This window comes from Cyprinodon tularosa, unplaced genomic scaffold (assembly GCF_016077235.1).
Source record: "Cyprinodon tularosa strain WSP-4 unplaced genomic scaffold, ASM1607723v1 ctg142, whole genome shotgun sequence".
Lineage (NCBI taxonomy): Eukaryota > Metazoa > Chordata > Actinopteri > Cyprinodontiformes > Cyprinodontidae > Cyprinodon > Cyprinodon tularosa.
Window position 1 is genome coordinate 1,488,177 of NW_024038243.1, and position 27,869 is coordinate 1,516,045.

Below are 27,869 nucleotides of genomic sequence, written 5' to 3' on the forward strand. Positions count from 1 at the left end.
TCATTTAATGTGAGCATCACCTGAAATTGCATGTGATTTCAACATGAATTAGCATTTCGTAGCATTTGATCTTATTTCAGTGCAGCTGTCAGAGAGATGAGATGTGTGTGAGGGTAGATGTAGCGATCCGCCCTGCGTGGCGGGGGAACGAGGTGCGAGCCGTGCCACAGCATCATCGCCCTCTCAGCAGCCCGCTCATCAGTGTCACCCGGCAGATTGCTGCTGTCGGTTCTCACGTCTGAGGAAGTCATGGCAGGCGACACCTTAACAAGAGAGAGGGAGGCACATATTTGACAGGAGCTTTTGATGGTGTCTTCAGCAGAAACAGGCCCTGCAAACCAGACGTGTCATCAGGACTCCCCGTCCTCTATTGGGATTAAATGAAACAAGTTTTAGATATGAAAATCCAAAACAAATCAGGATGTGAGAGTTTTTCTCAAATCAAGACACTTTTATCTATTTCAAAACGTATCCTTTCTGCTGTAAAATAATATTCTTTCTAACCTAGTTTAGCACCTTCTTGTCTTCCACTGTAACTATAATGAGAATGCATGCTGTGCTTGACCTGCTGTAAACGCCTCCCCCTTCCAGGCTCAAACGCTAAAACGTGCTAACAGACATTGGTACTGTGTGCCCTCTCCCCAGAGCACGAGTGGCGAAGTCACAAAGCAGATGGCCGCTAACAAAGCCCTGCGAGGACAGCTCCAGGAGAAGGAGGACAAGCTCTGCCAGCTGCAGGACAAGTCAGTTCCACCGCTGTCTTAATTAGTGCCGCTCGTCCTCCTCGTGGTTCCTTCATTTTGGTTGTTTCTCTGGTTTGCACCTTTTTCTCTACCACCTCTTTGTCTCCTCATCTCTCAGTGCTTTCTGTGCAGCTCTCATCCGCTGTGTTTGATTCCACCCTGTGGCGGCCCTCTCCCTGCTGCAGCATCTACTCACGCACGGCTGCCTCAGCAACCGAATGAGAACAACTAAAGGAACAAGTGTGTGATGATGATACAGGCGGCTGAGGGTAGCAGTGCAGGGCAAAAATTAGTCATACCCTTTAAACTCTATGTTTAGTGTTACACTAAAGTGTGCGGTTTTGTGTTCTACTTGGCTTTGGGGTAAAGGACAAAGGCAAAACATGCATCACTGTTGCATAATTTACAAACTGCTGTCTAATAAGTAAGGTGTGATTGCCACTGCCCCAAAACATGACTGTCTTACTTTAGCAGTGTCTTTCTTACAGCCTCTCTCCATGTTGAGATGATGGATGTTTAAAGCTTTGGGTGTTTATTTCAGAACCGAATGCTGCTTTAACAGTTTCCAGAACTCCCTCCCTGTCCTCAGACCTCCGAGGCCAGAAACAGAGCAGCTGTAATTATACAGAGAATAAATCACACGCAGGTGGGCTAATGAGGCGACTTCTGCAATAAGTCTCACTGGGTTTTATCTATTTTATTAGAGAGGGGGGACTGAATAGAAATCCACACCAACGTTTACAGAATTACTAAGATAAAAAAAAAAATGTAACTCGTTGATCTTTTCTCTGCTGCTGTGGGAGCATTTTGGTTCACGACACTCAAAAATCTAACTGAGCAGCATCCTGGCCTGGGGGCCACAGCCTCGCTCGAGTTGCAGGATTCCCTCAGTTTGGCTTTTACTGCAGTCTGCATGCAGGGCTGTGCAGGGTTCACTGCGGGAAACTGCTGGGATCTAAACAACGTCCTGCGTTTGCACTCAAAGAAAGGCTGCAAAGAACTACTTGGCTTTCCTCTGGTTGTGTTTGTCCGCTCCGCTCTGTCCTCTGCCTGACTTTCTCAATAATACATCCAAGGATGTGCTTACAATCAGAGCAGACGCGTGTTTGTGTGTGACCAAAACGTGGAGGATCACAGCCCGACAGATGGAGCTTCCCTCAGCTCCGTTTTCTGCCACATCCTTCACATGTTTGTCGCTCTCGCACGCAAACGTAACCCAGGATCTTTCTTGGCCCTGCCGCTCCACGGAGGGACTTCTCCTCAGAATGAAAGACATGTCTAGACGTCTCTGAAATATACATCTCAGCGCACACACGGGGAGCAAGAAGAGAAGAGAAGGGGGGGAGAAAAAGGAATGAATTTCAAAGTACACCGGCATGTCCTCAGTCAATATCCGGCACTATGGCGCTGCCTTATTTATGAAGCTGCTGCTTTCATCTTTAGCCCTGTTGTCTATCAGCCACATGAAACATCCATCCTTCTCCTCATGCCTAACAACATACGAGGAAAAGTGCTCTCTCGCTCCTCGCTAACGCTCTTCAGACCACTGACTGTTGTTATTACAATGCACGCATGCTTGATGAACAATATCGGCAACAAGCCCAGAACAAAGGGAACAAACGTGCGAGTGATGGGGATGTAGTTCCAGTTCTTCCCACTAACGCTCATAAATAGAGATCACATGATCCGGCAGAAGTTGGGCATATCGCTCATTCTTTTTTATCCTCTATTCTTTTTGGGGTGTGTGGGAGAAAAAGAACATCTAAAATAAATGTTGTCCATCTAATTGCCATTAGCAGTGGGGCAGAGGGAGCTGCCGGGTCTCTTATTGCTGCTCTCCGTCTTTAAGTCAACAGCAGACAGTCATCTGAAAGGTTCAATATGGGTTTTCTCATTAATGGCCAAATCCATTGGGTCACCAGCCAGCGCTTCTCCCCCCCCACCCCCTCTAAAAGTCCCCAGGTTAGACTCCCCTCTCATTTAATTTAATGTCACTCCAATAGGACACGCTCTCACTTATTTACCCAGCCCACCCTCCATGGCTCATCCACCTAGAGAGACGGGGACATTTGCTTTAGCGTTGCGTCATCTGTTTATTTAAGAAGCGCACAACATGCTGGGTGTGTGCGTAAGCTAAGAGAAGCCATTACATCTCTGAATTAAAAAGAAATATTCCACTTAATTAACTGCATCCTTATGATCTTTATTCTATTTGTTCCAGCTCCCTGAGGTACGGACAGCCATGAAAATGCCTTATGTCTGCTTTTTTATGAAAACAGAATAAAACATGCTAAGATACTCAGACCACTTAAAAGAAGGCCTCTCTGCAGAAATCAGGAATATTAAGCATGTAAATAGAGAGGATAATTGATATAGGAAGTGACATGCGTGTTGAGACATAAACAGTTTACATGGCACAGACATTGTTCCTCTTAAGGGACCCGCTCTCTTACAAACAGCTTTTTTTATTTTTATTTTTAGCGCATGTTTCCTTTATAAGCCGGCCCCTCTGCAGAACGCCTCCCCGTTGATGTATTTATATGACTGAGCTGTAAAATAATAAACGTTTAAACGCTGCATTACAGTCCCTCACGCCGTGTCGCTGCTGATTCAAGACGCAGTTTGTCAAATAGGACTCCCCAGTCACACTTAAAGCGGCAGTCCCTGCCACAGCATTTGTTCTAATATATGCCAGTTAGTATTACACATGCATCCCTATTTTACGCCCCTCCACTCACCCAAGCAGCATGCCAGTAGTGTATTTAGTTGTCATAATGAGCTGTCATGGCTGATGCAGCGCGTTGGGGCACTGCGCCTGCCAGCCCGGCCTGTGTGTGTTTGTGTGTCGTTCTCCACATTCTGTCTGTTGAGTCTGCTGCGTGTAGATGGAAGGTGCAGTTGAGAACGCAGTGGCAGGGGAATGACGTCTTTCTGTCTCTTCTTCTAGGGTGAGCCACACAGAGAGAGACGTTGCTATGAAAAGGCAGCTGGTGGAGGACCTGAGGACCAGATTAAAGGTCCTGCAGGAGATGGAGAAAAGTTACCGGGGTCAGGTGGAAGAGCTTGAGAAGAAGGTGGGAAGAAATTATTGAGCCTTACTATACATGGCTTCAGCTCAGCGATTAGATGTAGACTTTGACTGGACTATTTAAACATATGGAGGTGTTTTTATGTAAGCCACTGGTTCGTTTAGATGTAGACCGCATCTAAAGAAACACAAGAAGGGGCGATCAGCTAAGTGAGCTTAGTGCTTGGAAAAAATCTTTCACTCCTTTTGAGACAGCATGAAAAGTCAGCTGAGTACAAGACAGAGAGGAAAACAACAAGAAAAAGGAGAAAAAGAAAGTAATTTATGTCTATTCTATTTCTTTATCTGCATAATGCGTTTGTTTTATGGGTTGTCTTATCAATTGAGAGGTTCCCCTGTCTGTCTTTACTTTGGGCCCCAAATTTCCTAAATCCGCCCCTGCCCTCTACTCTCAGATATGTTTCTGTAAAGTAAAATGAAAAACAGCCAATCTTTTCCCTTAATTTCAAAGTAAAAATTCTACTTTTAATCTTTTAGATTAAAGTAGGATTAGAAAAAACTGTTTACTGAGTAAAAAGAATGAAGTATTTTAACCCCTTCTGGCTGATTCCTGTTTTGTGCTTTCTCTCTGTTCAGGTAAAGATGCTTTCAGAGGAGGCCTCAAACAGGAAGGCACTGATTGAGTCCCTGAAGCGGAGGTTAAGCGTCGCTACGACAGAGAAAGGCCAGTACGAGGCATCCTGTGCCAAACTGAGAGAGGACGTCGAGAAAAAGGTACGGCTAGTTATCAGTCAGAGGGACTGTCTGGAGGCTTTTAATGCTGCAAAGTTCTGATTTTATTTTCTCTAATCAACTGTTTGGGGGAGAGGGGGTTCTGATAAATATATGTTTGATGTTTTTCTGTTACTGTACCTTTTGCACTCCTACTTTACAGTTTTCCCTATCAAAATAACTCACCTCTGTTGACTCTAAGTTTTAATTCAATTGTTTTATTGAAAGTGGGATTTCTTTGAGGTGCTTTGTGTTTCTGAGACGTGATTGTTGACCTTTAGCAGGAAACCCTTAAAAAGAGACCTCAGCCTCAATTGGTTGGTTCTTACCAACCAAAAAAAAAAACTTGCTCTTTATTGGTAATGTTGAGCACATTTTCAATATATTTTTTCTGCTAATAATCTGTCTGCCTGTTTATGGCTTAGTGTTTAATTCCTTTAATAATACAGTTGTGCTTGAAGGTCTACATACCCTCCCACTGAATGATAAATTCACAATTCAAATAACACAATAATGAAAAAGGTAATGATAAACAAAAAATGTACTAAATAATAATCAGCTGAGGAGGCTCAGACATCTTTTTCTGATGCCCCCCTGGACGCCTCCCTCAGGAGGTGTTCCCGGCACGTCCCACCAGGAGGAAGCCCAGGGGACACACTGAGGGACTATGTCTCTCTTCTGGCCTGCAGCGCCTTGGGCTTCCCCCAGCAGGGGTGGAGGAGTCGTCTGAGGAGAGGGAAGCCTGGGAGACTCTGCTGAGACTGCTGCCCCTGCGACCAGGTCCCGGTGGAAGATACGAGATTGAGTACCAATAAATGATAGTATAGGCAAATTAGATATTGATTTTAACTAATAAAAAAAAAATATCCCAGACAAAGTAAAGCAACTTGATGAACAGTTAACCAACATACCTGTCAAGAGGTTTCAGGTCTGACTGAAAATATAGAATAGAATAGAATAGAATAGAATAGAATAGAATAGAATAGAATAGAATAGAATAGAATAGAAATCCCTTTATTGTCCTACAGTGGGGAAATTGTGGTGTTACAGCAGATGCAAATGTGGACCTTAAAAAACAGTGACAGAGTTACAAAAACAAATGAAATACTGTACCATACACTGTTTTTACAGTATAAATAGTGTGCATCTGGAGAATAAATAATCAATATACAGCTGTGGACATTTTTAAAATAATGGATATGTGGAAAAAAATGGCAGCAAACACCAGAAATGTGCAAAAATGACAGCAGAATGTTAATTAAATGACCAATAAAGAAAATGCAAAAATCAGCATCAGTGTACCAACTTAACTTATTTCCTGAACATTACAGAAAACACCTAAATTTCCAAGTGTTGCTCAACAAAATTTGAGTTCAGCAGCTCCATCAGGTTTGTTTAATAGTTTTATTTATTAATTTATAATCAAAATCAGTGTCAGGGCTTCCATTTTTAACATTTTTAATTATCATTACTTTTGTCAATTTATTTTTCATTTTTATTTGTAAGGGTTTGTAAACTTTCAAGCATATTTATAAGTTGTTTTGGAATCCTTTTTGAAGCCAAAAATGTCATGGGGCTGTTTTGGCTTCTTTGTTCTATAAATGACGATCTCTTTCCTGCTGCTGTGTTCCTCCTTCCAGGAGCAGCGGATCCATGCTCTCCAGGTCCATGTTGGAGCCGGTGAGAAGGCCATAGCTGCCCTGGAACAGACTGCCACTGAGCAAATGGAGGGGCTGACCCAGCAGAGCTCCCTGGCCCTGGACAAGCTCCAGAGACAGCTGGGCCAGGCCTGCTACCAGCTGGAGCAGCTTCGCAGTTTCATCAAGGTACAGCAGAGCAACACAGGTTGGATCTCCTCTGAGATGTGAGGCTTTTCACCCTGGGTTTCTAACGGTAATCAAGCAAAGGTTGATAAACACAGAGTGCTTCAGTAGCAGTAGTATTACTGATTTCACCCTTGAAATATGATGTTGGATGGAAATATAAAGACAGGTCTGTTTGAGGCGCTATAAATGAGTGTTTATTGGAACTCTTGATGCTTTGCAGAACCAAAATATTTACCAGATTTATTTAATACATCTTCTTTGTTTTTCTGTCCTGTTGGATGAGATTTAGATCTTTCATTTTAATTTAGTAAGTTTCCATAATTTGTCTTAAAAAATCATCTTCTTCACACATTTATTCATCAAGTCTTCAATCCGGAGTGTATTTTGGCTGCAGGGTGCATGAATATTGATTAATCTTTCTTCAAAGGGACCGTTTTTGATTTTGTTTACTGGACGTTGAAAGTGTTTTTAAACCTCTGTGGTCACCAAGAATATGACCGCTCATTTCAGCAGTTCTTAGATGATAAGCAGCTACAGATTTCTCTTTGCTCTCAGATTAAGTTGACAGCTCCTTCTTCATCTCAAGCTGATTGTTGGGGTTTGCTGTTGTCATTGACATTGCATCTATAAAATCTAAGTTTATTCAAATACTTGTGAGCTACAGATTTGATCATGGTGCTCATCTTCTGTTGAGTCTTTCTAAGTGTTGGTTTTCTCTCGGACCGAGTTGGGTGTTATTTTTTTTTTTACCTTTGATGTGTCCCAGTTTAAATGATAGCTGATTTAGTTTTTTTTTTTTTTTCAATGTGAATAAAAATTGGTAAATAAATCAAGTAAGGATTTCCATTTAAAATCAGAACCTTTTTAGCTAGGTTCACTCTGCAGACAAATGTGGCCCAAATCTGATTTATTTTCCTCCCTGAAGTGACTATTATTTCTGACTGGGTGAACAGGAAAAGTCTGACTTCTTCAAATCCGATCCAGGCAATATTTGCATGTGGTTTTAAATCCGATACATGTTGGATTGGATCTTTTGGAATCTGCGGTCTGAACATCCATGTGAACCATAGGGGAAGTAGTATGATAGTGATGTCATTCTGTACAGAAAAAACAATTATAACAAACATGGAAGACAGTGTAGACGGAGGAGGAAACACAACATTTTGGAAATAATAGGTATTTGTTTGAATACAACAATCGAAAATAAACTTGAGGGGTCATAGTTTAATACGACTATGTCGCTGCCACTGTCCCACAGAAAGCCATAATTAATAGTTTAGCTCTATTTCATCTCTGTGTCCTTTTCCACATCGTCTGCTGTATCACCCAGCTACTTTTGCTGCTTAAAGGAAAAGTCCGGTAATATTTAGAATTCAAACTTCTGAAAGTACTTTAAAAATGAAATTATTACATACTGTTCAGTAAATGATAAGTGTTTTTAATTAAGAGTAATTCTCATTTGAATGTGCTTTACTGGAGGCGTCCATGTTTGTCAAAGAGCACTACTGCCACCTACTGGTTTGTGACGTCACGTGCGGTATCAGCTGTTGATCAAGTCCCAGTGCTGTATCTGGTGTAATTTTCTTCTTCCAAATGTTGGCTACATGTTACATGTTTTTTCTCTGGCCAGAAGTTTGATGGCAATCCAACGACCAACCCGTCCGTGAAGGATCATGAATCGGAAAGGTGAAATGACTCATTTATATGAGTTTATATGAGTAATGAAATAACTCATAACTCAAAAATGGCCACTCCCAGACTCTGTGATGGCGACGAAAATGATTGTTTTTATTTTTTTGACTGATTAACGCTAGATTAATTAAATCACAGCGAACGTATTCGTTTTAGTTATAAATAATGATCCATTCATTATTCCTTTGCTGACCGTACTTCTCCTTTAACAGCTATAAATAATCCATAGAAGCTGACTTCTGACAATTCTTGTCTTTTGTCTCTACTAATGTTAATCTGCAGGTTTTGACTAAACTGCTTTCAACACCCCAGTTGTGTTTTTGGGTTTCTGTCTCATTTTAACATTTCCTATACTCTTTGTAGCACAGCGCAGCAGACCTCTTCATGTATCTGCAGGCATTGAAACTGATGCATGATCCCAATGGGAAGCACCCTGTAGCCGGATGTGTGACCCACCATGGGCAGGTAGTCTGCAGCTTGTTCAGTGAATGAGCTTCGTATGACAAACGTGTGTTGTCTGAATCCAGAGAGAAGAATCTTGCTTTTAGTGCTCCAAGATGCTCCTTTTCTCTTCAGTCATAGGAAAAGGTTAATCATCCAAGTCTCTCCTTATTTCAGTCAGTCTCCAGCTGATAGCTTTACTTCATGTAGCTGATCATTGACTGAGTCTTTGACATGTTTGATATTCTTTGATCCATTTATACAGGAGTTCTCGAAAACCTGCTCATCTGTCTGAGTTCGGTTTCCATTTCAAAGCATTTGTGAAAAATTGGGATGAGAAGCCATTTACTACAGACTTCTTTATATATTTTCCCCTCCCAGACAGCTTTTCAAAGTAGTCCTCTCTTTAACAACACGTTTGGCTTTTGTTTTAGTGAGGAATTAACAAACATTAACCTTCTCCTATCCTAAATAAAGACGGCCTGTTTGATGCCTGTTATTTCACAGAATGAACAGACTCAACTTTTACATTATTCTGATCAGGCTCCATCCTGATAATGCAGTTGCACCGAATCAACAGCCCCCTGTTGGGTTCATTAAGCATACACTACACTGTACACTGTACACTACACTGTAGCATACACTGTGCAATTTTTTGCCCTATTCGGGCCGAATTTCAGCCTGTGTGGTATAGTATACGGGGGTAACGAGGGGCGATCAGTCTGTCACGATCAACTCCCAATCAGGAATCGTAAGGTTGGGAGAAAATCAAACAAGTTTGATTTTCAGTCGGCCATCGTAAGGTGGTCGTGGGCAAATCGCTCAGTGTGCAAAGAAGGATTCTTCTTCTTCCTCTCAGATGAAAACACAGAAGCAATGCGGGGTGCGATTGAAAGGGAGTTCTTTCTGTAAAATCAACAGACCATAGTAGCCACGTTTGCTCAGCCATGTCTTTGTCCAAATACGTCGTTGCCTTTTCTTTTTAAGGCTTTCAGCAGCGCATTTCATTCTAGTGAGCTTCATATTCCTCTTCTACTCATTTGGCTTCCGGATAGACGAGTCCGAGTAACGCCATCTCACTGTGGATCTGAGTCCCACGTGTTTTTTAGACGTAAGGTGTAAGCAGGTAGATTGCATCAGCGCGTCGGGTCGGTTCGCACAGTGTGAGAACATACATCGTCAGCTGTGGACTCACACTGTACGATGAAACTGCAGCTGTAGCTGTGCGCAACGATTCAAAAAATTGCAGTGTATGCCCGGCTTTAGTTTTCTATTACCCTGCCACAACTTCTTTTGTTTTAACATCCATGAATTATTATAATCTCTTCCCTAAACCCAGATTGGCGCTCTCTTTGGAGCCAATTGGGTGTGGCCTAATCTTAGCCCTAATATATATTAGGGATGTGGGAAATAATCGTTTTGGTGATATATCGTGATATTCGGCTGCCCAATATAATATCGATCTTTCACTTCTTAGTATCAATAAAAAAAAAAAAAAATGGTTACATAAAACATTGATGGGAAAATGGCCTACCTCTGCACCCCCACTCTGGCAGAAAGCGCTGTGGAGCCCTTTAACTGTGCGTGCAGCACCAAATCTGTATTTGAGGCAGTCACAGTGGAAGAAAACCCCAAACAACATGGATAATAATACCTAATCAATATTTTCTGATGAAAATATACAGCCCTTGCTGTTTTATCTCATCATTTGATTTTGATAGCTGGGGAAAATATGGCAATATATAGTGATACTGCAATATCGTGATAATATCGTATCGCGACCCAAGTATGGCGACAGGTATCGAATCGCAACACTCATGCCAATACTCACCTCTAATATACACTATATTGCCAAAAGTATTTGCTCACCCATCCAAATTATTGGAATCAGGTGTTCCAATCACTTCCATGGCCACAGGTGTATAAATTCAAGCACCTAGGCATGCAGACTGTTTTTACAAACATTTGTGAAAGAATGGGTCGCTCTCAGGAGCTCAGTGAATTCCAGCGTGGAACTGTGATAGGATGCCACCTGTGCAACAAATCCAGTCGTGAAATTTCCTCGCTCCTAAATATTCCACAGTCAACTGTCAGCTGTATTATAAGAAAATGGAAGTGTTTGGGAACGACAGCAACTCAGCCACGAAGTGGTAGGCCACGTAAACTGACGGAGCGGGGTCAGCGGATGCTGACGCGCATAGTGCGAAGAGGTCGCCAACTTTCTGCAGAGTCAATCACTACAGACCTCCAAACTTCATGTGGCCTTCAGATTAGCTCAAGAACAGTGCGCAGAGAGCTTCATGGAATGGGTTTCCATGGTCGAGCAGCTGCATCCAAGCCATACATCACCAAGTGCAATGCAAAGCGTCGGATGCGGTGGTGTAAAGCACGCCGCCACTGGACTCTAGAGCAGTGGAGACGCGTTCTCTGGAGTGACGAATCGCGCTTCTCCATCTGGCAATCTGATGGACGGGTCTGGGTTTGGCGGTTGCCAGGAGAACGGTACTTGTCTGACTGCATTGTGCCAAGTGTAAAGTTTGGTGGAGGGGGGATTATGGTGTGGGGTTGTTTTTCAGGAGCTGGGCTTGGCCCCTTAGTTCCAGTGAAAGGAACTCTGAATGCTTCAGCATACCAAGACATTTTGGACAATTCCATGCTCCCAACTTTGTGGGAACAGTTTGGAGCTGGCCCCTTTCTCTTCCAACATGACTGTGCACCAGTGCACAAAGCAAGGTCCATAAAGACATGGATGACAGAGTCTGGTGTGGATGAACTTGACTGGCCTGCACAGAGTCCTGACCTCAACCCGATAGAACACCTTTGGGATGAATTAGAGCGGAGACTGAGAGCCAGGCCTTCTCGTCCAACATCAGTGTGCGACCTCACAAATGCGCTTCTGGAAGAATGGTCAAAAATTCCCATAAACACACTCCTAAACCTTGTGGACAGCCTTCCCAGAAGAGTTGAAGCTGTTCTAGCTGCAAAGGGTGGACCGACGTCATATTGAACCCTATGGATTAGGAACGGGATGTCACTTAAGCTCATATGTGAGTCAAGGCAGGTGAGCAAATACTTTTGGCAATATAGTGTATATTAGTAAGCTCAGATATTTTACCTGAAAACATTTTTTAATGTTTCTGTGTTTTTTAATTTAAGACATATTATCTCTTCCTTATTTTTGGGCTGTTGAATTCATCTTACATTAGACAGACCCTGAAGGATTATAAGGGTGCTCTGCTCTCTGTTTGACACCACAGACTGTGCAGCTGCTGCTGTCTTCGCTTAGTGCTCTGTCACAACCTTATGCTTGTGGTTCCCTGTTTGTGGTCTTTTTTTCTGATGTTACGTTGGTGGGTCAACTTTAACCCTCTAATCAGTGTTGGGACTTTTTTCAAGGCCTCAGGAACTTAGGTAAACTATAGATTAAAGTAGTGCTTTTCAAAGTGGCTGGTGTTAGGGGTCGCCTTGGAATATTCCAGAGAAAATGGAAAGAAAAATGCAGGAAAGTTGTTAAAATGTAATGTCTTATCAGTTCTAGCTTTTATCTAATTGTTGATTTAAAATATAACTTTATTTTTCCATCACTTCCAGCATAATTTGCAGTTTATTTCTGTTTGTAGTAATAAACACCCAACAAGGATTAATAGAGCAAAATAAAAAAAAAGGGATCATAGCAGTATTTACAAGTGTGCAGCTTAACTTTATATCTAAATAAAAGAGGGAAGGCAGGTTGTAATGGAGCAAAAAAACCTTAATTGTTCCAGTGCATGTAGTGTCTGTTTACCTTAGACGTAAGGTTCTTGTTTGGTACATCAGGGAGACAGTCTGGGGAAAGAAACTGTCTCTGTGTCAGGTCCTTTCTACTCTTATCGCTCTGTAGCGCGAGCTAAAGGTAAACGTCTCAACAGCCTCTGTCCAGAATGTGTGGGTCAGCAGAGATAGTCGCTCTTTGTTTGGCCCTAGATGTGTTCAGGCCACTGATGGAGGGGAGGTAGACCTAGAAGATCCCCTCTACAGACCTTATTGTTTGTTGCAGTTTAGATCTGTCCTGTTGAGCAAAACAACCAGAGGTGTCAAAAGTATTAATGTCTATTACTCAAGTAGAAGTAGAAATCCTACTGTTTAAAAACACATTTGTAGAATTTGGAGTATCAATTTAAAGTCGTAGGGAAGTCATATTTAAATGTCCAATCATTCTGGCTTAAACATGTATATCAATGTACTCTATCAGATATTTGTCCCAAAATTTTGAAAATTTCTATTTCTAGTTAAACAAGCGCACCCTTTCCGAGGCTGTCGTTCTATTGGCCTGAAAGGTTACTAGGTGACGATTCGATCCAATCTGAGAGAGAGCAAAAAAAAATCCGCAAGCAGAGGCTACGGGTTTGCGAGCGTAACTGAGACTCGAGCAGAGCGCGGTTTGTGCGCGAAGAGAAGGAGGCAAGCGAGAGGAGAAAATATTTGTGCAAGAAGCATTAAATCTGAGAGAATAAACAAAGATTTGAGAGAGAAGAGAAAATATTTGAGAGAGAGCGCATGTTTTGAGTGTGAGCATTATAAGTTTTGAGTGCAAGAAGATGAAATTCTTTTCTCAAATTGAAATTATGCGCTCTTGCATTATGGCAGGATAATTCTCCCATAGAAATGTTTGGCTTATGTGTGTCATTTCATGCTGTTTTTAACTTTAAACTGAAACAGACCACCATCAAGAAAATCCGCCCTTATCTTTCTTCGGGCCTAATTCATCACCCACTGTTGTGTTTGTGTCAATCTGCCTGAAAGTGATAAAGACTGTCCATCACTGGAGTTCAGCTCCTACCTGCCTGTCTAAAGAGAAAATATCTGACAGATAGATAACAGGAGAAGCTCTGAACTCACAGGTACATGTGGGGACAGAATGTGCTGCTACCTTCTCCCTGTTTTTTTTTTTTTTTTCTGCTGACAGCGCTAACAAAAGGTTATCATACGTATTTTATTGTTATTATTATTATTATTATTATAGTGTTTTGGCTTTATTTCTGTTAGCTTGGCATGTATACAAAACCTATTAGTAAAATCACAGCTATTTGTACCCTAGTAGATTTAGATTTAAAGAAATCTTTACATTTTATTCTAATTGAAGGCGATATTTTTTACAGTTGGCCATGAAAAAGTGGTCTTAATCTGATTCTAGTAGAGCATCAATGGATGAACTAAATGATTAGGATGACGGTAAGGAGACCACAAACCTTAAAGACAAGAATCAAAGTTATAAACTTTTGGAAACAGGCCAAATGAAAGAAAAGGCCACTTTTCTAATGAAATAAAAATAAAAACACATGAAATAATATGAAAATGTATTTTTTTGGTTTTGCTAGTCATTGAGAGTCTCATTAACTATCAGAAACAAACGCCTATGTTGGGGCAGGAGTAAAATGTACAACCCTAAGTCCTCGACGCGGCTCAAGTCCTAGCACTTGGACCTATGCTGCTGACTCCTTTAAAAAAATAATAATTGAAATGTATTGATCTCACATTGAAGAAACTAACCTCTGCATTTAACCCATCCCCTTGGGGAGCAGTGGGCTGCCATTGTGCGGCGCCCGGGGCGCAGTGTGGGGTCAAGGGTTTTGCTCAGGAACCCAGAGTTCAGGCTGTGGGGATTGAACCGGTTACTTGCAACCTTCTCGGCGCACAAGCACACAGCTCTAACCATTAGGCCAACACTCTCCTTTACCCATCCCCTCGGGGAGCAGTGGGCTGCCACTATGCGACGCCCAGGAAGCAGATTAATGCCTTTAACGAAAACAATCTTTGATCCAAACATTTCAGATGGATGAACAGTTTTGGTTTGTCTCACATCCACAGTAATCTACATTCGCTGCAGCCTTAAAATGACAGCTGCACCAAGCGCTACTGTGCTGTATAGGTGCACATGTCATACTAGTGTTACTCATCTCCTCCGTTCCCATAACCCTGAGCTGCTGAGGCCATTGTATTGTTGTTGAGGATTCACATCATTGTTTGTCTCCCCCTGGCTCTTGTGATCCCCTATAAGAACACCAAGCCCTTTGATTGGTCTGCCTGACGTCCGGAGGAGATTTACTCTTGTCATGTATTGATTAGGACCGGAGGGCTGCGTGTGTGTTTGGTTGTGCAGATGCTGCAGTGTCTATATGAGCTTATTTTTTTGTTCTCTCTGTGTATGTGTGTGTGTGTGTGTGTATATATATTTATATATGAGTGTGTGTGTTGAAAGATTTTTTTTTTTTCATTGTATGCCAGCAAACCCTTTTGGCCCCTGCACACGCCCCGGGCTGTAAGCACCGCTCTTGAACTGCTAAACAGTGGCCCGGAGTATTGCGACCAATCCACAGTACACAGATACACACTCTGAGATTATTCTCTCCCTTCAATGCTTTTAGTGAAAAACACACTGTTGTGCTAAGCTGCTGCACTCCACTGTTTTTCTCTGCTGGAACTTTGATCTATTATATATCAAAATGATTAGCTATACGTTTACCTGTGGGAGCCAATTAAATGTAATCTTGAAGAGGCTTTCATAGAACCGAACATTTTGAATTTTGAGGGATACTTAGGCAGCTCATGTTGTATAGGTGGATGTATAATTCAGAGGTGGGGTGGGCTCATTTTGTTTATAAATACTTTAGGTTTTTGTTTTTTATATATTACAGCCATTCAAGAGAAAGCAAATGCTGATACACCAATCAATCCTCTGGTGACTGAAACCAACTGGTTATAAAGTCGACTAGTTTGACCGGCTACGAGCCGGGTAGAGAGGCCAGGTTAACCCAAAGTATTAGTTTGACAGTAGTGTTTATGCTATGAAAGTCATAATGCATAAAAATGGTTCATCCATCAGTTCTTCCATCTCATCCATCCACCCATCAGTTCATCCATCCATCCATCAGTTCATCCATCCATCCATCCATCAGTTCATCCATCCATCCATCAGTTCATCCATCCATCCATCAGTTCATCCATCCATCCATGTAGTTGTTCATCCATCCATTAGTTCATCCATCCATCAATCCTCTGGTTACTGAAACCAACTGGTTATAAAGTCGACTAGGTTGACCGGCAACTAGCAGGTTAGAGAGGCCAGGTTAACCCAAAGTATTAGTTTGACAGTGGTGAAAGTCATAATGCATAAAAATTGTTCATCCATCGGTTCATCCATCCATCCATTAGTTAGTTGACAGCTGCCTATTAAAAATCATGCCCACTTCCTCCAAGCAGCAAGCTTTCATGTGAGGCAGATTCCAGTCATTTTTGCTCAAACTTGATACCAAGTTGAAACCCTAATTTGCACAGCGATAGCAACTGTTTTTTTCCCCAGCTATACATAATGCTGAAAATTAAAACAGCAAGGTTTTAGAGACTTTGTTCAGCCCTTCTAAAGCAGCAGCAGCCCCTTTAGGGCGACGCCATGAAACGGGCGGCACCCACACAGGCAGAGGTAGAGTGGCAGCGAGGGCAAGCCTCTCTGTTCCTGGTTTGAGAAATTGAACCAGAAACAACTGATATTTCACAACAAACAAATTCTCCTCAATGCCAAAGGCAATATTTCATCACTTTAGTGCCAATGGTTGACTTTTTAGGGTTTAAAAAAACATGATATAGAACTTTTAATGAGCTGCTTCCCTTTGGGCTCAACCAGAAGTTTCTACTCACCAGTAGCTTTAAAAAAAAAAAAAATCTCATTTTGATTCACTAGAAAAGGATCTAAAATTAAATTTGGCATTTTGTCAAATGTAATGGTCTTTGGCCAGATGGGGATGACTAACAGTCACACCTTTTTCATTTCCTTTTAATTGTTCACATAGGATTTTATGCTTGGTTAATGGCCTCAGATTAAACATATAAATAGGTATTTTCTAACAAAGCAGTGGTTTTTACTCTTCAGCACATATCTTCTGTGTCCATCTCAAGGCTTCTATATATAAACCACTTGTGGTTTATCCGTGGGAAATTCAAAAGTCTAAATATATTTACTGTGTCGCTGATTAACCTCTCAACTTTAACCAAATGGCTGGACTGTGTGTTTCTATGTGTACCAAGCCTCTGTCTCTCTATTGTTTCCTGTTTTTGCAAGTGCTTTTCCTTCTTTGTTTCTGCGTACAGTGAGTTCTGTCGTCTCGAGCTTTCTCTCACCTGACAATCCACCCAAGGTCAGCTTTTCAGCCAGCTTGCAGGGGAATGATGCAGAAGATTATTGCCTCGATCAATAAGCTCAAAATGAAGCAAAGGGGAGTTTACTTTATTGACTTTCTCGTGTACAGTGGCAGTTTTAACATTTAATTGTCTCTCTGTATTTAGAGCATTCTCCCATTTAGCGCCTGACAACTGTGCCACTCCAGGCTTTCCTCTCCGCGCTCGACGCCCACTCGGGCACCATTTGAGACGGCCCCTCTTTAGCTTAATTATTAACAGTGTTATGCTGCCCTGTTGTACTGTAAGACGTTTCAGAAAGCAAATAAATAAATGAATGGCTGTGTTTTCATAGTGCTCCGTCTTCTCTCTCTGAAGTGTGATTCTGAGCCTGTGGAGAATTCAGAGAAACTCGGGGTGTGTTTAATATCAAAGCTGTGTTCCCTCAGCTTTCAATCAACGGGGCAACAAACCCCGAGGTCCGCACTCCTACAGGGGAGTGTAAGGCAAAACCGAAGAGAATCTGAGTTAGTCAAACTCAATATTCCTCCATAATGTACTAGGCCTCTCTGGCGCATGCTTGATCAATTTCATTTATTCATCCGCCGGGCAGCGCTATCCCTCTTGTTTTTCTACATCCATTTCATCATCCTCTTCTCCTCCTTCTTTTTTCTCTTTTTCTCCTCCCTTCTTAGACCCTGGCCAGTGAAATACTTTTAGACGTTCAAGAGGTCAAACAGCAGTTGATGAGCAGGAGGAGGCAGAGGCAGGCCGCTTCTGTGGCAGCGAGGAGCGGCCCCTCAGCCATATCCATGATCAAAGCCAAGTCCATCGCTGCCTCCATCCTCAATATGTCAGAAAACGATCTGGCAGATATAATGGAAACGGATCAGGTAAGGCCAAAGGACAGCAGTTTTCTTCTGAGCTAACACTGACTTCAGTAGGATCTATATGTTTAGAAAGCCTCCAGAGCTTTAAACACACGGAGGGATTTTGTTCTTTAAAATTTTGAAGCATCCTGAAAGTTTGTGATTGGCATTATTGCAAGTATTGTAGCATCAAAATCAGCTCACAGGTTTTGGTGCTTTGTGTGTGACGATGGAAAATAAATGACTGCCCTGACCTTAGTATGTTTCCCCCGAAGGGAAACATCCATGTAGACCAAGGAGGACCTCAGTGTCCATGCAGAAGTGCTTAAAACATACCAGCTTAACAAAAACTAGTATTTGTTAGCATTTCAACTGTGTTAAAAAAATGACGGATATTTTCTTTTTTCTGTAGGATATTGTTTTGTTGTTTTATTTTATTGAGGACATTTTTTTCCGTTAATACATTACAAGCAAAAAACTTCTTGATCTAAAACGTTTTTTGGAGTAACTTTGATGTAGTTTAGATTTTATTTTTAAAATCTTCATGTTTGCATTTTTCCAGCTTTATTTTATTTTTTATTTTTCAAATCACTTTTCAGATTTTGAAAATCCTTTTCATATTGAGTTGTATAAATTGCATTCTTTTCCATCTGCTTTTTCAGGATCATGTTCTCTTTACTTCTGGGGGCAGCCTTTGGCCTGCCTAGATGTTAGAAACATTTCTATTGGCTAAGCATTTTTATTTAGCGTTTGTTTTTCAGCTTGGAGTGTAGAGAATGTGATCTGGGAAACACCATTTGAAAAGCTAAAAAAAAACAAAACAAATAATTAATAACAATCAGAAATGTAACATCTGTATTAAAACATCCATCCATCCATTTTCCGTCACGTTTATCCCAAGCAGGCTCGCAAGACCTTCTTTGTATTAAAACAGTTCTTAAAAAATAAGATATTAAATAAAAAATCTAGGAAACAGCAAAGTAAAACTCAAAGCCTTTTTTTTGATTCAGCATATTTTTTGAATAAAGTTTATATGTTTTTTTTTACTTTCCTTTTATCTAACATTTTTCTATTTTTATGTTTAATGACAAAATCTGTTCTCTGAAACAAAAATGGACCAAAATTCTCTCCATATTAAAGTAGCCTCTTCTTACTGCTGTAGGACAATAAACAATCTTTGGGGGGAGCAGCCCCTGTCACAGAAACTTTATACTCTGAATTGAAGTTCTTCTTCTTGACTGCTGCATGCTTGCAGAAGTGTTTCCAACTACTTTCCAACTCTGAGAGTCCTCTCTCCCCCATAGATCATCCGCAGCAAATTCATCAATTAACAACTGTGTAACAATCAGCCTGGGATCTCTGGGGACTTCCTCCCATCTATCACAAGATTAGAAAGAGCCTACCAGGCACTTACTCACACTTGAAACCAATTTGAAGCCATTGCCAAACAGCTCCACCCCTGTATGACAGAGAGCAGATCTCACTTGAGAATAGGTCTCTGTTATCACCTTGGAAGAGACTCAAATACGGGAACAATCATCTCACCAGTTACATCATATTCATCATTAGGCTTTCACATGAAATCACCTTAGCAACGTCAGTTATAGTGATATTCAAATGGGAGATGCTTGTTTATTTATTTCCTTGGTTTTCCAAGAGGAGTTTACCGAATCAGGGTTTTGTTCTCAGCTACTGAACGAAAGCTTCTCTGCTCCCATCATCCCATTCATATTGCCATTGGACATGAGAGATTTCTTCCTCAGAATCTGAAACTTTCTTCTCTGATCCTGGCATCTGGAATTTCACTCATTTTTATCTTAACAAAGCAGCAATTTCTCACGGAGAGCATGCTTGCAGCGACAGTAGAGAGGAAAAACAGGAAGAAGCATAGAAGCTCTGAGGAGGGATATAAACTTATAATGGACTTTTAGTTAACAATTAATGGTTTATAAATATAAAATTGGGTCCACCCAGTGTTGTAATATTACCTCAATCCACTAGAGGGCATCACTGTTCATTCTGAAGAGGAGCCTCACTGGTATTTGCAAAAGAAATAATGCCAGAGTGGAGGCATACTAGAGCAGAAGGATGAATCAATCCAGAGTCCAATCCGGATTATTTACACTATTTAATCTCTAAATAGCACCGTGTAACCATGCTGCATTACATAGTGGCATTAACCTATCTGCTATAATTGTAAGCTGAGGATATAATGATAGAAAAGTGCAGGGCATTATGCAAATGATAGAACATGATAGAAAAAAACATGATGGAAACAAACACAGTGACAAGGGAAGGTTTTAGACTTGGACTTAGACAGAACTTTATTGATCCCTTGGGAAGACTCCCTCCGGAAATTAAGTTTACCAGCAGCTTACAGGGCAAAAAAGTATTAAGTTAAATGAAGTTAAAATTAAGCAACAAAAAAGTATTAAGTTAAATTAAATTAAAATTAAGCAAAATACAAATACAAATAAATATGGAGTTCACATTTAACAGAAAAAATAAAAAATACAAGTGTTGCTACTCCTTCCCCCTGTCCTGTGTCGCCTTCTCGCCCCCAGTGAGGCGTTGTACAGTCTGATGGCGTGGGGACTCTGATTTTGTGTGTTGGTGCAGCTCATACTGTAGAGTAAAGTTTTAACTTAAGAGTAACCAGAACCACTGGTTTAAAATCAATGCTACCACCACAAAGTTGGAATTCACTAAGAGAGCTACATCACAGTTAGCATCAACTTTATTGAAACAAAGTGTCAAATAGTCTGACAGTATGTCAGTGACATACCTTGTCAGTGATATATTTATATCTATGGACATTGGACATTAGTAAGTTTTTACCATTGTCTGTTTTTTATTCGATAAGCTAATAGGTTCCTTCCATCCATCCTTCTCCCTTTTATTCCGTCATGGTTGCGGTGGGGCCTGTCCCTGTCTACGGCAGTCTATTGGCGAGAGGCAGGGTACATCCTGGACAGGTCGCCAGTCCATCACAGGGGAACATGGAGACACATAACCATGCACACTTACATAAAGTAAATTTAGAGATGCCGTTTAACTTAAAATTCAACTTTTTGGACTGTGGGAGGAAGCTGGAGTCCCCAGAGAGGACCCACGCATGCACTGGGAGAACATTAAAACTCCATGCAGAAAGACCCTGGGCCGGCAATCGAACCCGGAATCTTCTTCCTTCAAAGCAGCAGTGCTAAAAACTGCACCACAGTGCAGCCTATACTAGGTTCCTCTTTTGTTAAATCTTCTAAATATGTCTAGTTTAATCATGTTTAAGACAACTGTTTTTATTTATTCAGACATTTCATGCAGCTGCCACAATAAATTATTTAACATATAGTTAAAAAAAAGCCCTTCATATTACACAAAGATCTTTGTGATACAAGATAAAACAAATTTTTCGGTAAATGGTCCCTTATCAGGTGATAGTAAGTCGATCGATCAGATCAATCAACTTTAGATTAATAAATTAATCAATAACTAGCATCCCTTGCACTGATCCATAAATGCTTTTTTTGTCAGAGAAGGTAATAGTAAACTCCAGATGTCATAATTAAAGCTGATCCCATAGATATGTCTGGGACAGAAACAGGCCTAAACACTACAAAACAGGGCAAACTCTATTAATTGTCACTAAAGTTGCTAACAGCCCAATCTTTTTTTAGTTTTGTTGCAGTTGTGTCTGTGTTTTTTGCTCAGTGTTGAGTTGGTCGTAATACATCAGATTGTTGGCTCAGGTTCTCTTCTAAACACTACAGCTTTCTGCCCGCAACTCACCATGCTGATATTTTCAGCACAAAAGTATATGGATGTATAAACAAAACTCTGATTATAATGGGATGTAGCTGCATGCATGCAGAGAATGTGTGTTTGTGTGTTGAAAAATACCCTCTGCTCTCATATTTCCCCTCTTACATCATGCTGCACTCCGTTCCATGGTGTGCAAGGCAGCGCAGGCCTGAGCAGCTCCAGACTCCCTGGGTAACTTGTTGTGGAGCTAATGATCCAGATGTAATAAGGCTCTAATTGCCAGGCCAGTTCGTTTTACACCCTAATGTTAGATGAAGGGTCAGTTATTTCTTATATATCTACCAAGGGTGGATGAGCAGTGTTACTCGGTTCTTTTAAACGTTTTCAAAGATGCAGCCACAATCTGTTTTCTCGCTGTTTTTTTTCTCACAATTTACTCTTTGTCCAACCTATTAGTCTATTTTTTAAATAATAGCAATTCACCACTTTTCTATTAACAGTATTAAAACACACCTAAAACATATAATAATCCAAATTAATCATCACACAACTATTGTAGTGGATTAAGGTTTATTCTAAGGTTGTTGTTTTTTTAATATATTCTGAGATATTATAAAATACAGATTAGATAATCCAAAAGGCAAGAAGAAAACAACCCTGGTCCAAAGATACTATTTAGCACCGGATGTTTCAAGCAATAAACATGCAGGTAAAAACCTCTCACTGCCAGATTCAAAAGTCAAACCCTCAGAGCTCCTGCATCCAAACCCTGACAAGTCAGCCGGATCACCCCAAATTATGCAGAGGTTTGTTAGAGCAAAAATAGTAGCCATGGATGGTATAATAAACTAGGAGGAAACGGGTGAAGCTCAGTCATGAACCAAGGCAAACAGCCCAATAGGCATTTCTGAAAGAAAGTAATCCATATTACCATCAAATTTTTATGGGCTCTTCCTTTCCCATCTCCCAACCTGCTACCAGGTCTCAGAACTGCTGGCTCTGGCATAATCCTGCAGAAAGACACAGAAACATTCCTCCACCAAGGTGATACTGACAGTAATAAGGCAATGCAGAATATCTGACAACTGTCAACTTTGCATCTGAAGCTTGTTGCCAATCAGTCAGTTTATATAACGCTTTCTACCATTTATGTTTCTTTAATAGAATTCATGTCGCTGTAAAACTTAAGGACGTTTTAAACCTGAAATGCAGTAAAGTATTTATCCCAACATCTTCACCAGTGACAAAGGAGGTTTAAGGTTAACAGTCACTACATAGGTGCCTATTTGGACATACGTGCCGTGTGTCTCTGCACCGTTCATTAGCAGTAACAAGGGGAACTCTGTTTAGGGGTACGAAGGTATGCATACCACCGGAGAGTCCTCAGAGCTGCTTCAAGGTCCTCTGAGGTGTGAAGCTACATTTCTGCCCTCGAGCATATGACCCCCAAAGGTTGATGTAAGATACAGTGGTAATTTGCCTCACTGAAGATCACACCTTCATACCTTCTTTCACAGCAAGGCCTTCAGTATAACGACCGCTGCCTGAAGATAAATCTGAAGCATAATGATTTTGCCATTATATGCATTTTTTCCAGTCTCCTGCCATAACGTATGTTTGCTATCGTACCTTGCAGAGGACGGCCACCTGCACAGAGACGGTCAGGGACCAGGAGTGGCTGGAGCAGCTGAACTTCCTCCTCCAGCAGAAGGTCAGGCACCCACACATAAAGGATTCAGTTAACTAGTTTGTTTCACAATTAAACATATTTTTATATTGTGTGATAGTAAAATAAATAGTGATCATACAACAACATTTAAATCAGATACTGACTCAAACTTTTAAAAGCATCGTGAGCATGTTTTTTCTCTGACTTTAAACCAGACTGAATATTTTTTGTTTTGAGTCAGATGGGATTCAGAAAAAAAAAAACTTTCTTACTTTTTTTTTTTTCATTAGTTCAAAAGTTTATCTGATAAGTTATTACTTGGTAGAACCCTGCATGGCCAAGTTCCCCGCTACACACTAAGGTGACCACATGTCTCCATGTGTCTCGAACTGTAGGTCCTGCATTTAACTGGGTTAAAATATAAAAGTATAAAAAATATTCAGCAATCCCTCTTCCTAAAGTCAGCTAAAATACAAATACAGTTTATAACTGGTGAGGACAGTGACAGGGAGTCTCAGAGAGCTTTCTGTGAAGTTTGACAAAATTATATTTTATTTCAATACAAAAGGAAACCTGATGTAAAGCACCGCTAACAGTGAGTTGCATGAAAAATGAACAGCTGTAAAGATGTTTGCGTTCCAAACGATCCCTCATTAGCCTCCTTGTTTTTCCACTTTATTTATCTGGGAGATCTGGACACCTTAATGCACCCTCATTCTGTAAGGCACTGCAGTCAGAGCTCTGTGATGGCCACTCCATGGTCTCCTTCTGCCACTTCTGGCTATATTTACAGAACGTTTTCATTTTAAAGACCCTTTTTTCCACATAATATCCTTTTACATTATAACTTTGATTTCAGGTACCAGTTGTGGGGAAAACATCCCCCACATCATGACTCAGGCTTTTTCTCCAAATGTAGAAACCATCACTATGACCAAGCAGTGATATGTTTCAACAAACTCAGCTTAACTCAACTCAAACTTTATTAAGAAAGCACATTTAAAACAACCAGGGTTGACCAAAGTGCTGCACAGATATCATAGTTGTAGGAAATACGGTAAAAACGTAAAAGCTAAAATACAAAAACACAATGCAATAAAATAGAATAAAATAAGTTAAAATGTGTATATATATATATATATATATATATATATATATATATATATATATATATATATATATATATATATATATATATATATATATATTTGAGGAAATGCCCTCAAATATTAGGACCTTTGTCTTTGAGTGCATTAGAAAACTGTAATCTGCTCTTGGAGTTATGGCTTCTTCCTCTCTGAGTGGCCTTTCATTTCTTACCATAAATGTCTTAAAGTTGGAAACAGTGCATGTTTGTTTGTTTTTTTTACATCCAAAATCAACATTTGCAATAAGAGGTTTCTATTAAAGAGAATCCTCTTTTGCAAATGTTTCATTTTTAATCTTTGAACATAAGATTTCTAAAAATAGAAATAAAATAATGAGTTCTTTAAGGAATGGAACAGTTGACTTGTATATCTAAGCAATGTTGGCATTTATATAATCTCGCAGATAATATTATGCCTTTTTTTAACAGCTCAAATAACTTTTACTTAACATGAATGAAGGGATAATTGCTGTTTGGATTGTAATGTTTGCAGACTATTTTGGAGCCTCCTCATCAAAAACAGTGGTTTCATTGTTTTTCTATGTCAAAAGGGTTCAATTATATGGAGTCATATAAAATAGGATGTAATTACTAAACCCATTTAATGAAAAGATAAAAATTTAAAAAAGTTTATGTTTTATGTTCATTAAAACCTCAACTTTAGCCTTTAGACCTAATGATTTATAAATACTTCCAGATTCTATTGTTTGTGCTTCTGTCTGAGGATGTTGGCATTTCTATAAATGTGAGCTTAGATTTGTAAATATACAGCGCTGTCAGTGTTGAATGGGAAAAGAATTAGGGCACCAGGTTCACGCAAATACAGTAAATAGAAGCAGAATTTGAGTTCCCACCCCGATGATCCTGCTTCAGGCTCGAAAACAATGATTCAAAAGATGAAACAAAGACGGCCGAGTACATCCTCACTGCTGGAGCCTTTGTGTGCTCACAGCCACTCATCTGTGAGTGCTCTGCTGGAGCTTTGCTTGAGCACTGTCAACGTCTGCTCGCTGTGATACGGGTATGATTGAGAGCGTGGAGTGTGTGTGTGTGTGAGCCTTGTCTGTGTTCATGTCAGCAACTGCTGCAGGCACTCATGCGTCGCCTCCGCACCACGACACACAGCAGACACTGTTCTCTTGTTCCCCAGATCTTCTCCTGACCTTTCCACCTTCCTCTCCCCCTCCCACACCAACACACACACACACAGCACTCCACTGAATCCATGTTTTTCCCTTCTAGCTGGACAGCTCTCAGTCCCTGCTCTGTCTCTCTCTGCCGTCCTCCTCTGTCCCGCACACCTCTCTTTCTCTCCCTCTCTCTCTGGCTCAGACCCCGAGGCAGCTTGTTAGTGGGGAACTAAATATTGATTTGGCGGGCCTGTCGATGCCGGGAGAATGAGCTAGTGTCCACCAGAGACCTCGGCACCGGCAGCCTGCTATCGACGTTTTCCGTGGGCAGAACAGGGGCGGTGGAGCAGGTGGAGGGGGGGGACTGGAGTTGGTGAGCAGAGTGGAGGAGGAGAAAAGGCGCGTATGACAAGGCTGAGACTTGCCCCCAGGTCCCTGCAGGGACCGCTGGGACCACTGCAGTCATCCCCCTTCACTGAATCAGACTTTTTCTATCCCCTTTCAAGTCCATCTTGTTGAGTTTTTTTGTGTGTATTTATTATTTTTACCTTTATTCGGTCTGTATTTTTGTTTTTTTCTCTCTGTTATTATAATTTCATGTCCTCTGGACTTCACTCTGTCCTTATGCTTTTCCTTCTAATTGGGTTACGTTTTTTTCAGTTAGTAGATCCTTGTTGCCTCATTTCTTCTGTCTGCTGCCATCTGAAAGGACTCTAAGATTTTATTTCCACCAAGCTTTTTTAGTGCTTTATCAGAGGCATTTCTGCAAAACTACCTCTTTAGAACTGACTCAGAGCAATATCATTACCTGGACCAAGAAAAGCAATTTCCCTGATTTCAGTCAGTTTGGAAAAATAAGCTATTTTTGCTAAACCTCTGAATGATATGAGATAAACTTCTAGAAAATTTTTACTTTATTGCCTGACCTTTATTTATGGTGAATAAGAATTCCTTCCGTTCAATTGCCCACCTGTGGATGTGCTTGAAGGCTGCACCTCTAACACACTCTGTTCTTTTTATTTATTTTTTTTATTTATTTATCCTTTATTTAACCAGGTAATACCCATTGAGATTAAAAATCTCTTTTGCAAGGGAGACCTGGCCAAGATAGGCATCAAAATTACATCACATCATTACATACGTACAACACACACACATAAAAGCTTCGCTTCTTTGATATAATGGAAAACATCACAGAAAAAAGGAAGGGGATCCTAAAAATCTAAAAGTTTGGTTTAACCTTGGACATGATTTCCACATGGCTAAATGTGTCATGTTTATCTGTTTGAAATTATTTACTCCAAAATCAACAGAAAAAAGTGGATTACGATTGAAGATGTGGAGATTGATATAACAGACATCTTGTTATTTGGAGTTTGAAGGGGGATGGATTGTAAGCCTGAGAACACCATCCCAACTATAAAGAACATGGGTGGCAGTGTCATGCTGTGGGCTGCGCTAGCAGTAGGAGGGTCTGGTGCACTTGAAAAAAATAGATGACATCAGAAGGATACATCATTATTTTCCCTGACATGCGAAATTGATGAAGGCAGTGTTGGATGACAGCCAGAAGTGGGGCCTTTAAAAAGGACATTCCAACAAAGATACTGTTGCTTTTTGTATCTCTGCTTCTGTCTCCTTGAACCCCAGTCGGCCTCGGCAGATGGCCGCTCACACTGAGCCTGGTTCTACTGGAGGTTTCTTCCTCTTAAAAAGTAGTTTTTTCCTCTCCACTGTCGCTACAAGCATTCTTAGTGTGAGGGATTGTATTTGAGTCAATGAGTCGATGCAATCAACTGGTTTTCCTTAGATAGAAAACTTTGAATCAGTTTGACTGGATGATCTGGTGAACTGTTAAGTGCCTTGAGATGACTTGTTGTGAATTGGTGCTATAGAAATAAAGTGAATTAAATTGAATTGAACAAATGAGTAACAAAGAGGTAATTTTGATGTCTTGGTGTCGATTCCTTATAACAGAACTGAACATTTTTTTCCTAACAATGCAATGTTCAAACCTGACCCAGGTACAGGCGTACAGCAGTTCCATCAGGATAATAAAGCAGAATCCAGCAAACTATAATGGGCGTCTTGGAAGGACAACTAAACCCTTGATGCAAGACATACTACTATATAAAAAATATTTTTTACAAATATCATGGAAAGTTATACAAACATCTTTATTTGGGAAAAAAATTTGTAGGAGCAAAATCTATGTTATCTAAAGATGCTTCATCCACGTTACACAAAACATCATTAATACCACACGTACAAATGCATCTATATTCTTTGTCGACTTAAAAAAAATAAAACTCGAGCAACTACAAGTCACTGAAATAAAAGACAGGCGTATTTCTCCTGATGTCCGTTTACCTTGTTTTTCCATGACATCCATGTTACTAGTTTTGCAGTCCCACAGATGAAATTCAAAATAGTTATTTTTTGCACAAAGAGGATCACAAATAAAAACACATTTAGAAAACTACCAAATCCAGCAGATGATCCAAAAGAACAAAAAGAGGGATCGACATTTAACATTCAATAATTACCTGATACAAAATCTCCTCCTGAAAACAATCTTGACAGAAAGAACTAGTGTCAGGGTTAAGGTGTGGCTGTTACGTTTTTGCAGCTTTTGACCCATGC

General features: G+C 40.5%; 1 protein-coding gene and 1 long non-coding RNA gene across 2 annotated transcripts in view; one reads left to right on the forward strand and one right to left on the reverse strand.

Annotated features, from left to right (window-relative positions):
• LOC119779075 lies at positions 1-27,843 on the reverse strand. Its single transcript, XR_005280179.1, has 3 exons — positions 27,773-27,843; positions 22,212-22,290; positions 1-263 (listed from the first exon to the last, which is right to left on the reverse strand). It is a non-coding gene; the product is annotated as an uncharacterized LOC119779075 (long non-coding RNA).
• The window catches only part of cntln (centlein, centrosomal protein), a 161,975-nt gene that overhangs the window by 113,506 nt on the left and 20,600 nt on the right, over positions 1-27,869 (forward strand). The window contains exons 20-25 of the mRNA XM_038278586.1: positions 646-743; positions 3,691-3,817; positions 4,408-4,545; positions 6,183-6,368; positions 17,348-17,545; positions 22,917-22,991. Of these exons, the coding sequence (XP_038134514.1) occupies positions 646-743; positions 3,691-3,817; positions 4,408-4,545; positions 6,183-6,368; positions 17,348-17,545; positions 22,917-22,991 (822 nt within the window). The remainder of the gene's footprint in view (positions 1-645; positions 744-3,690; positions 3,818-4,407; positions 4,546-6,182; positions 6,369-17,347; positions 17,546-22,916; positions 22,992-27,869) is intronic.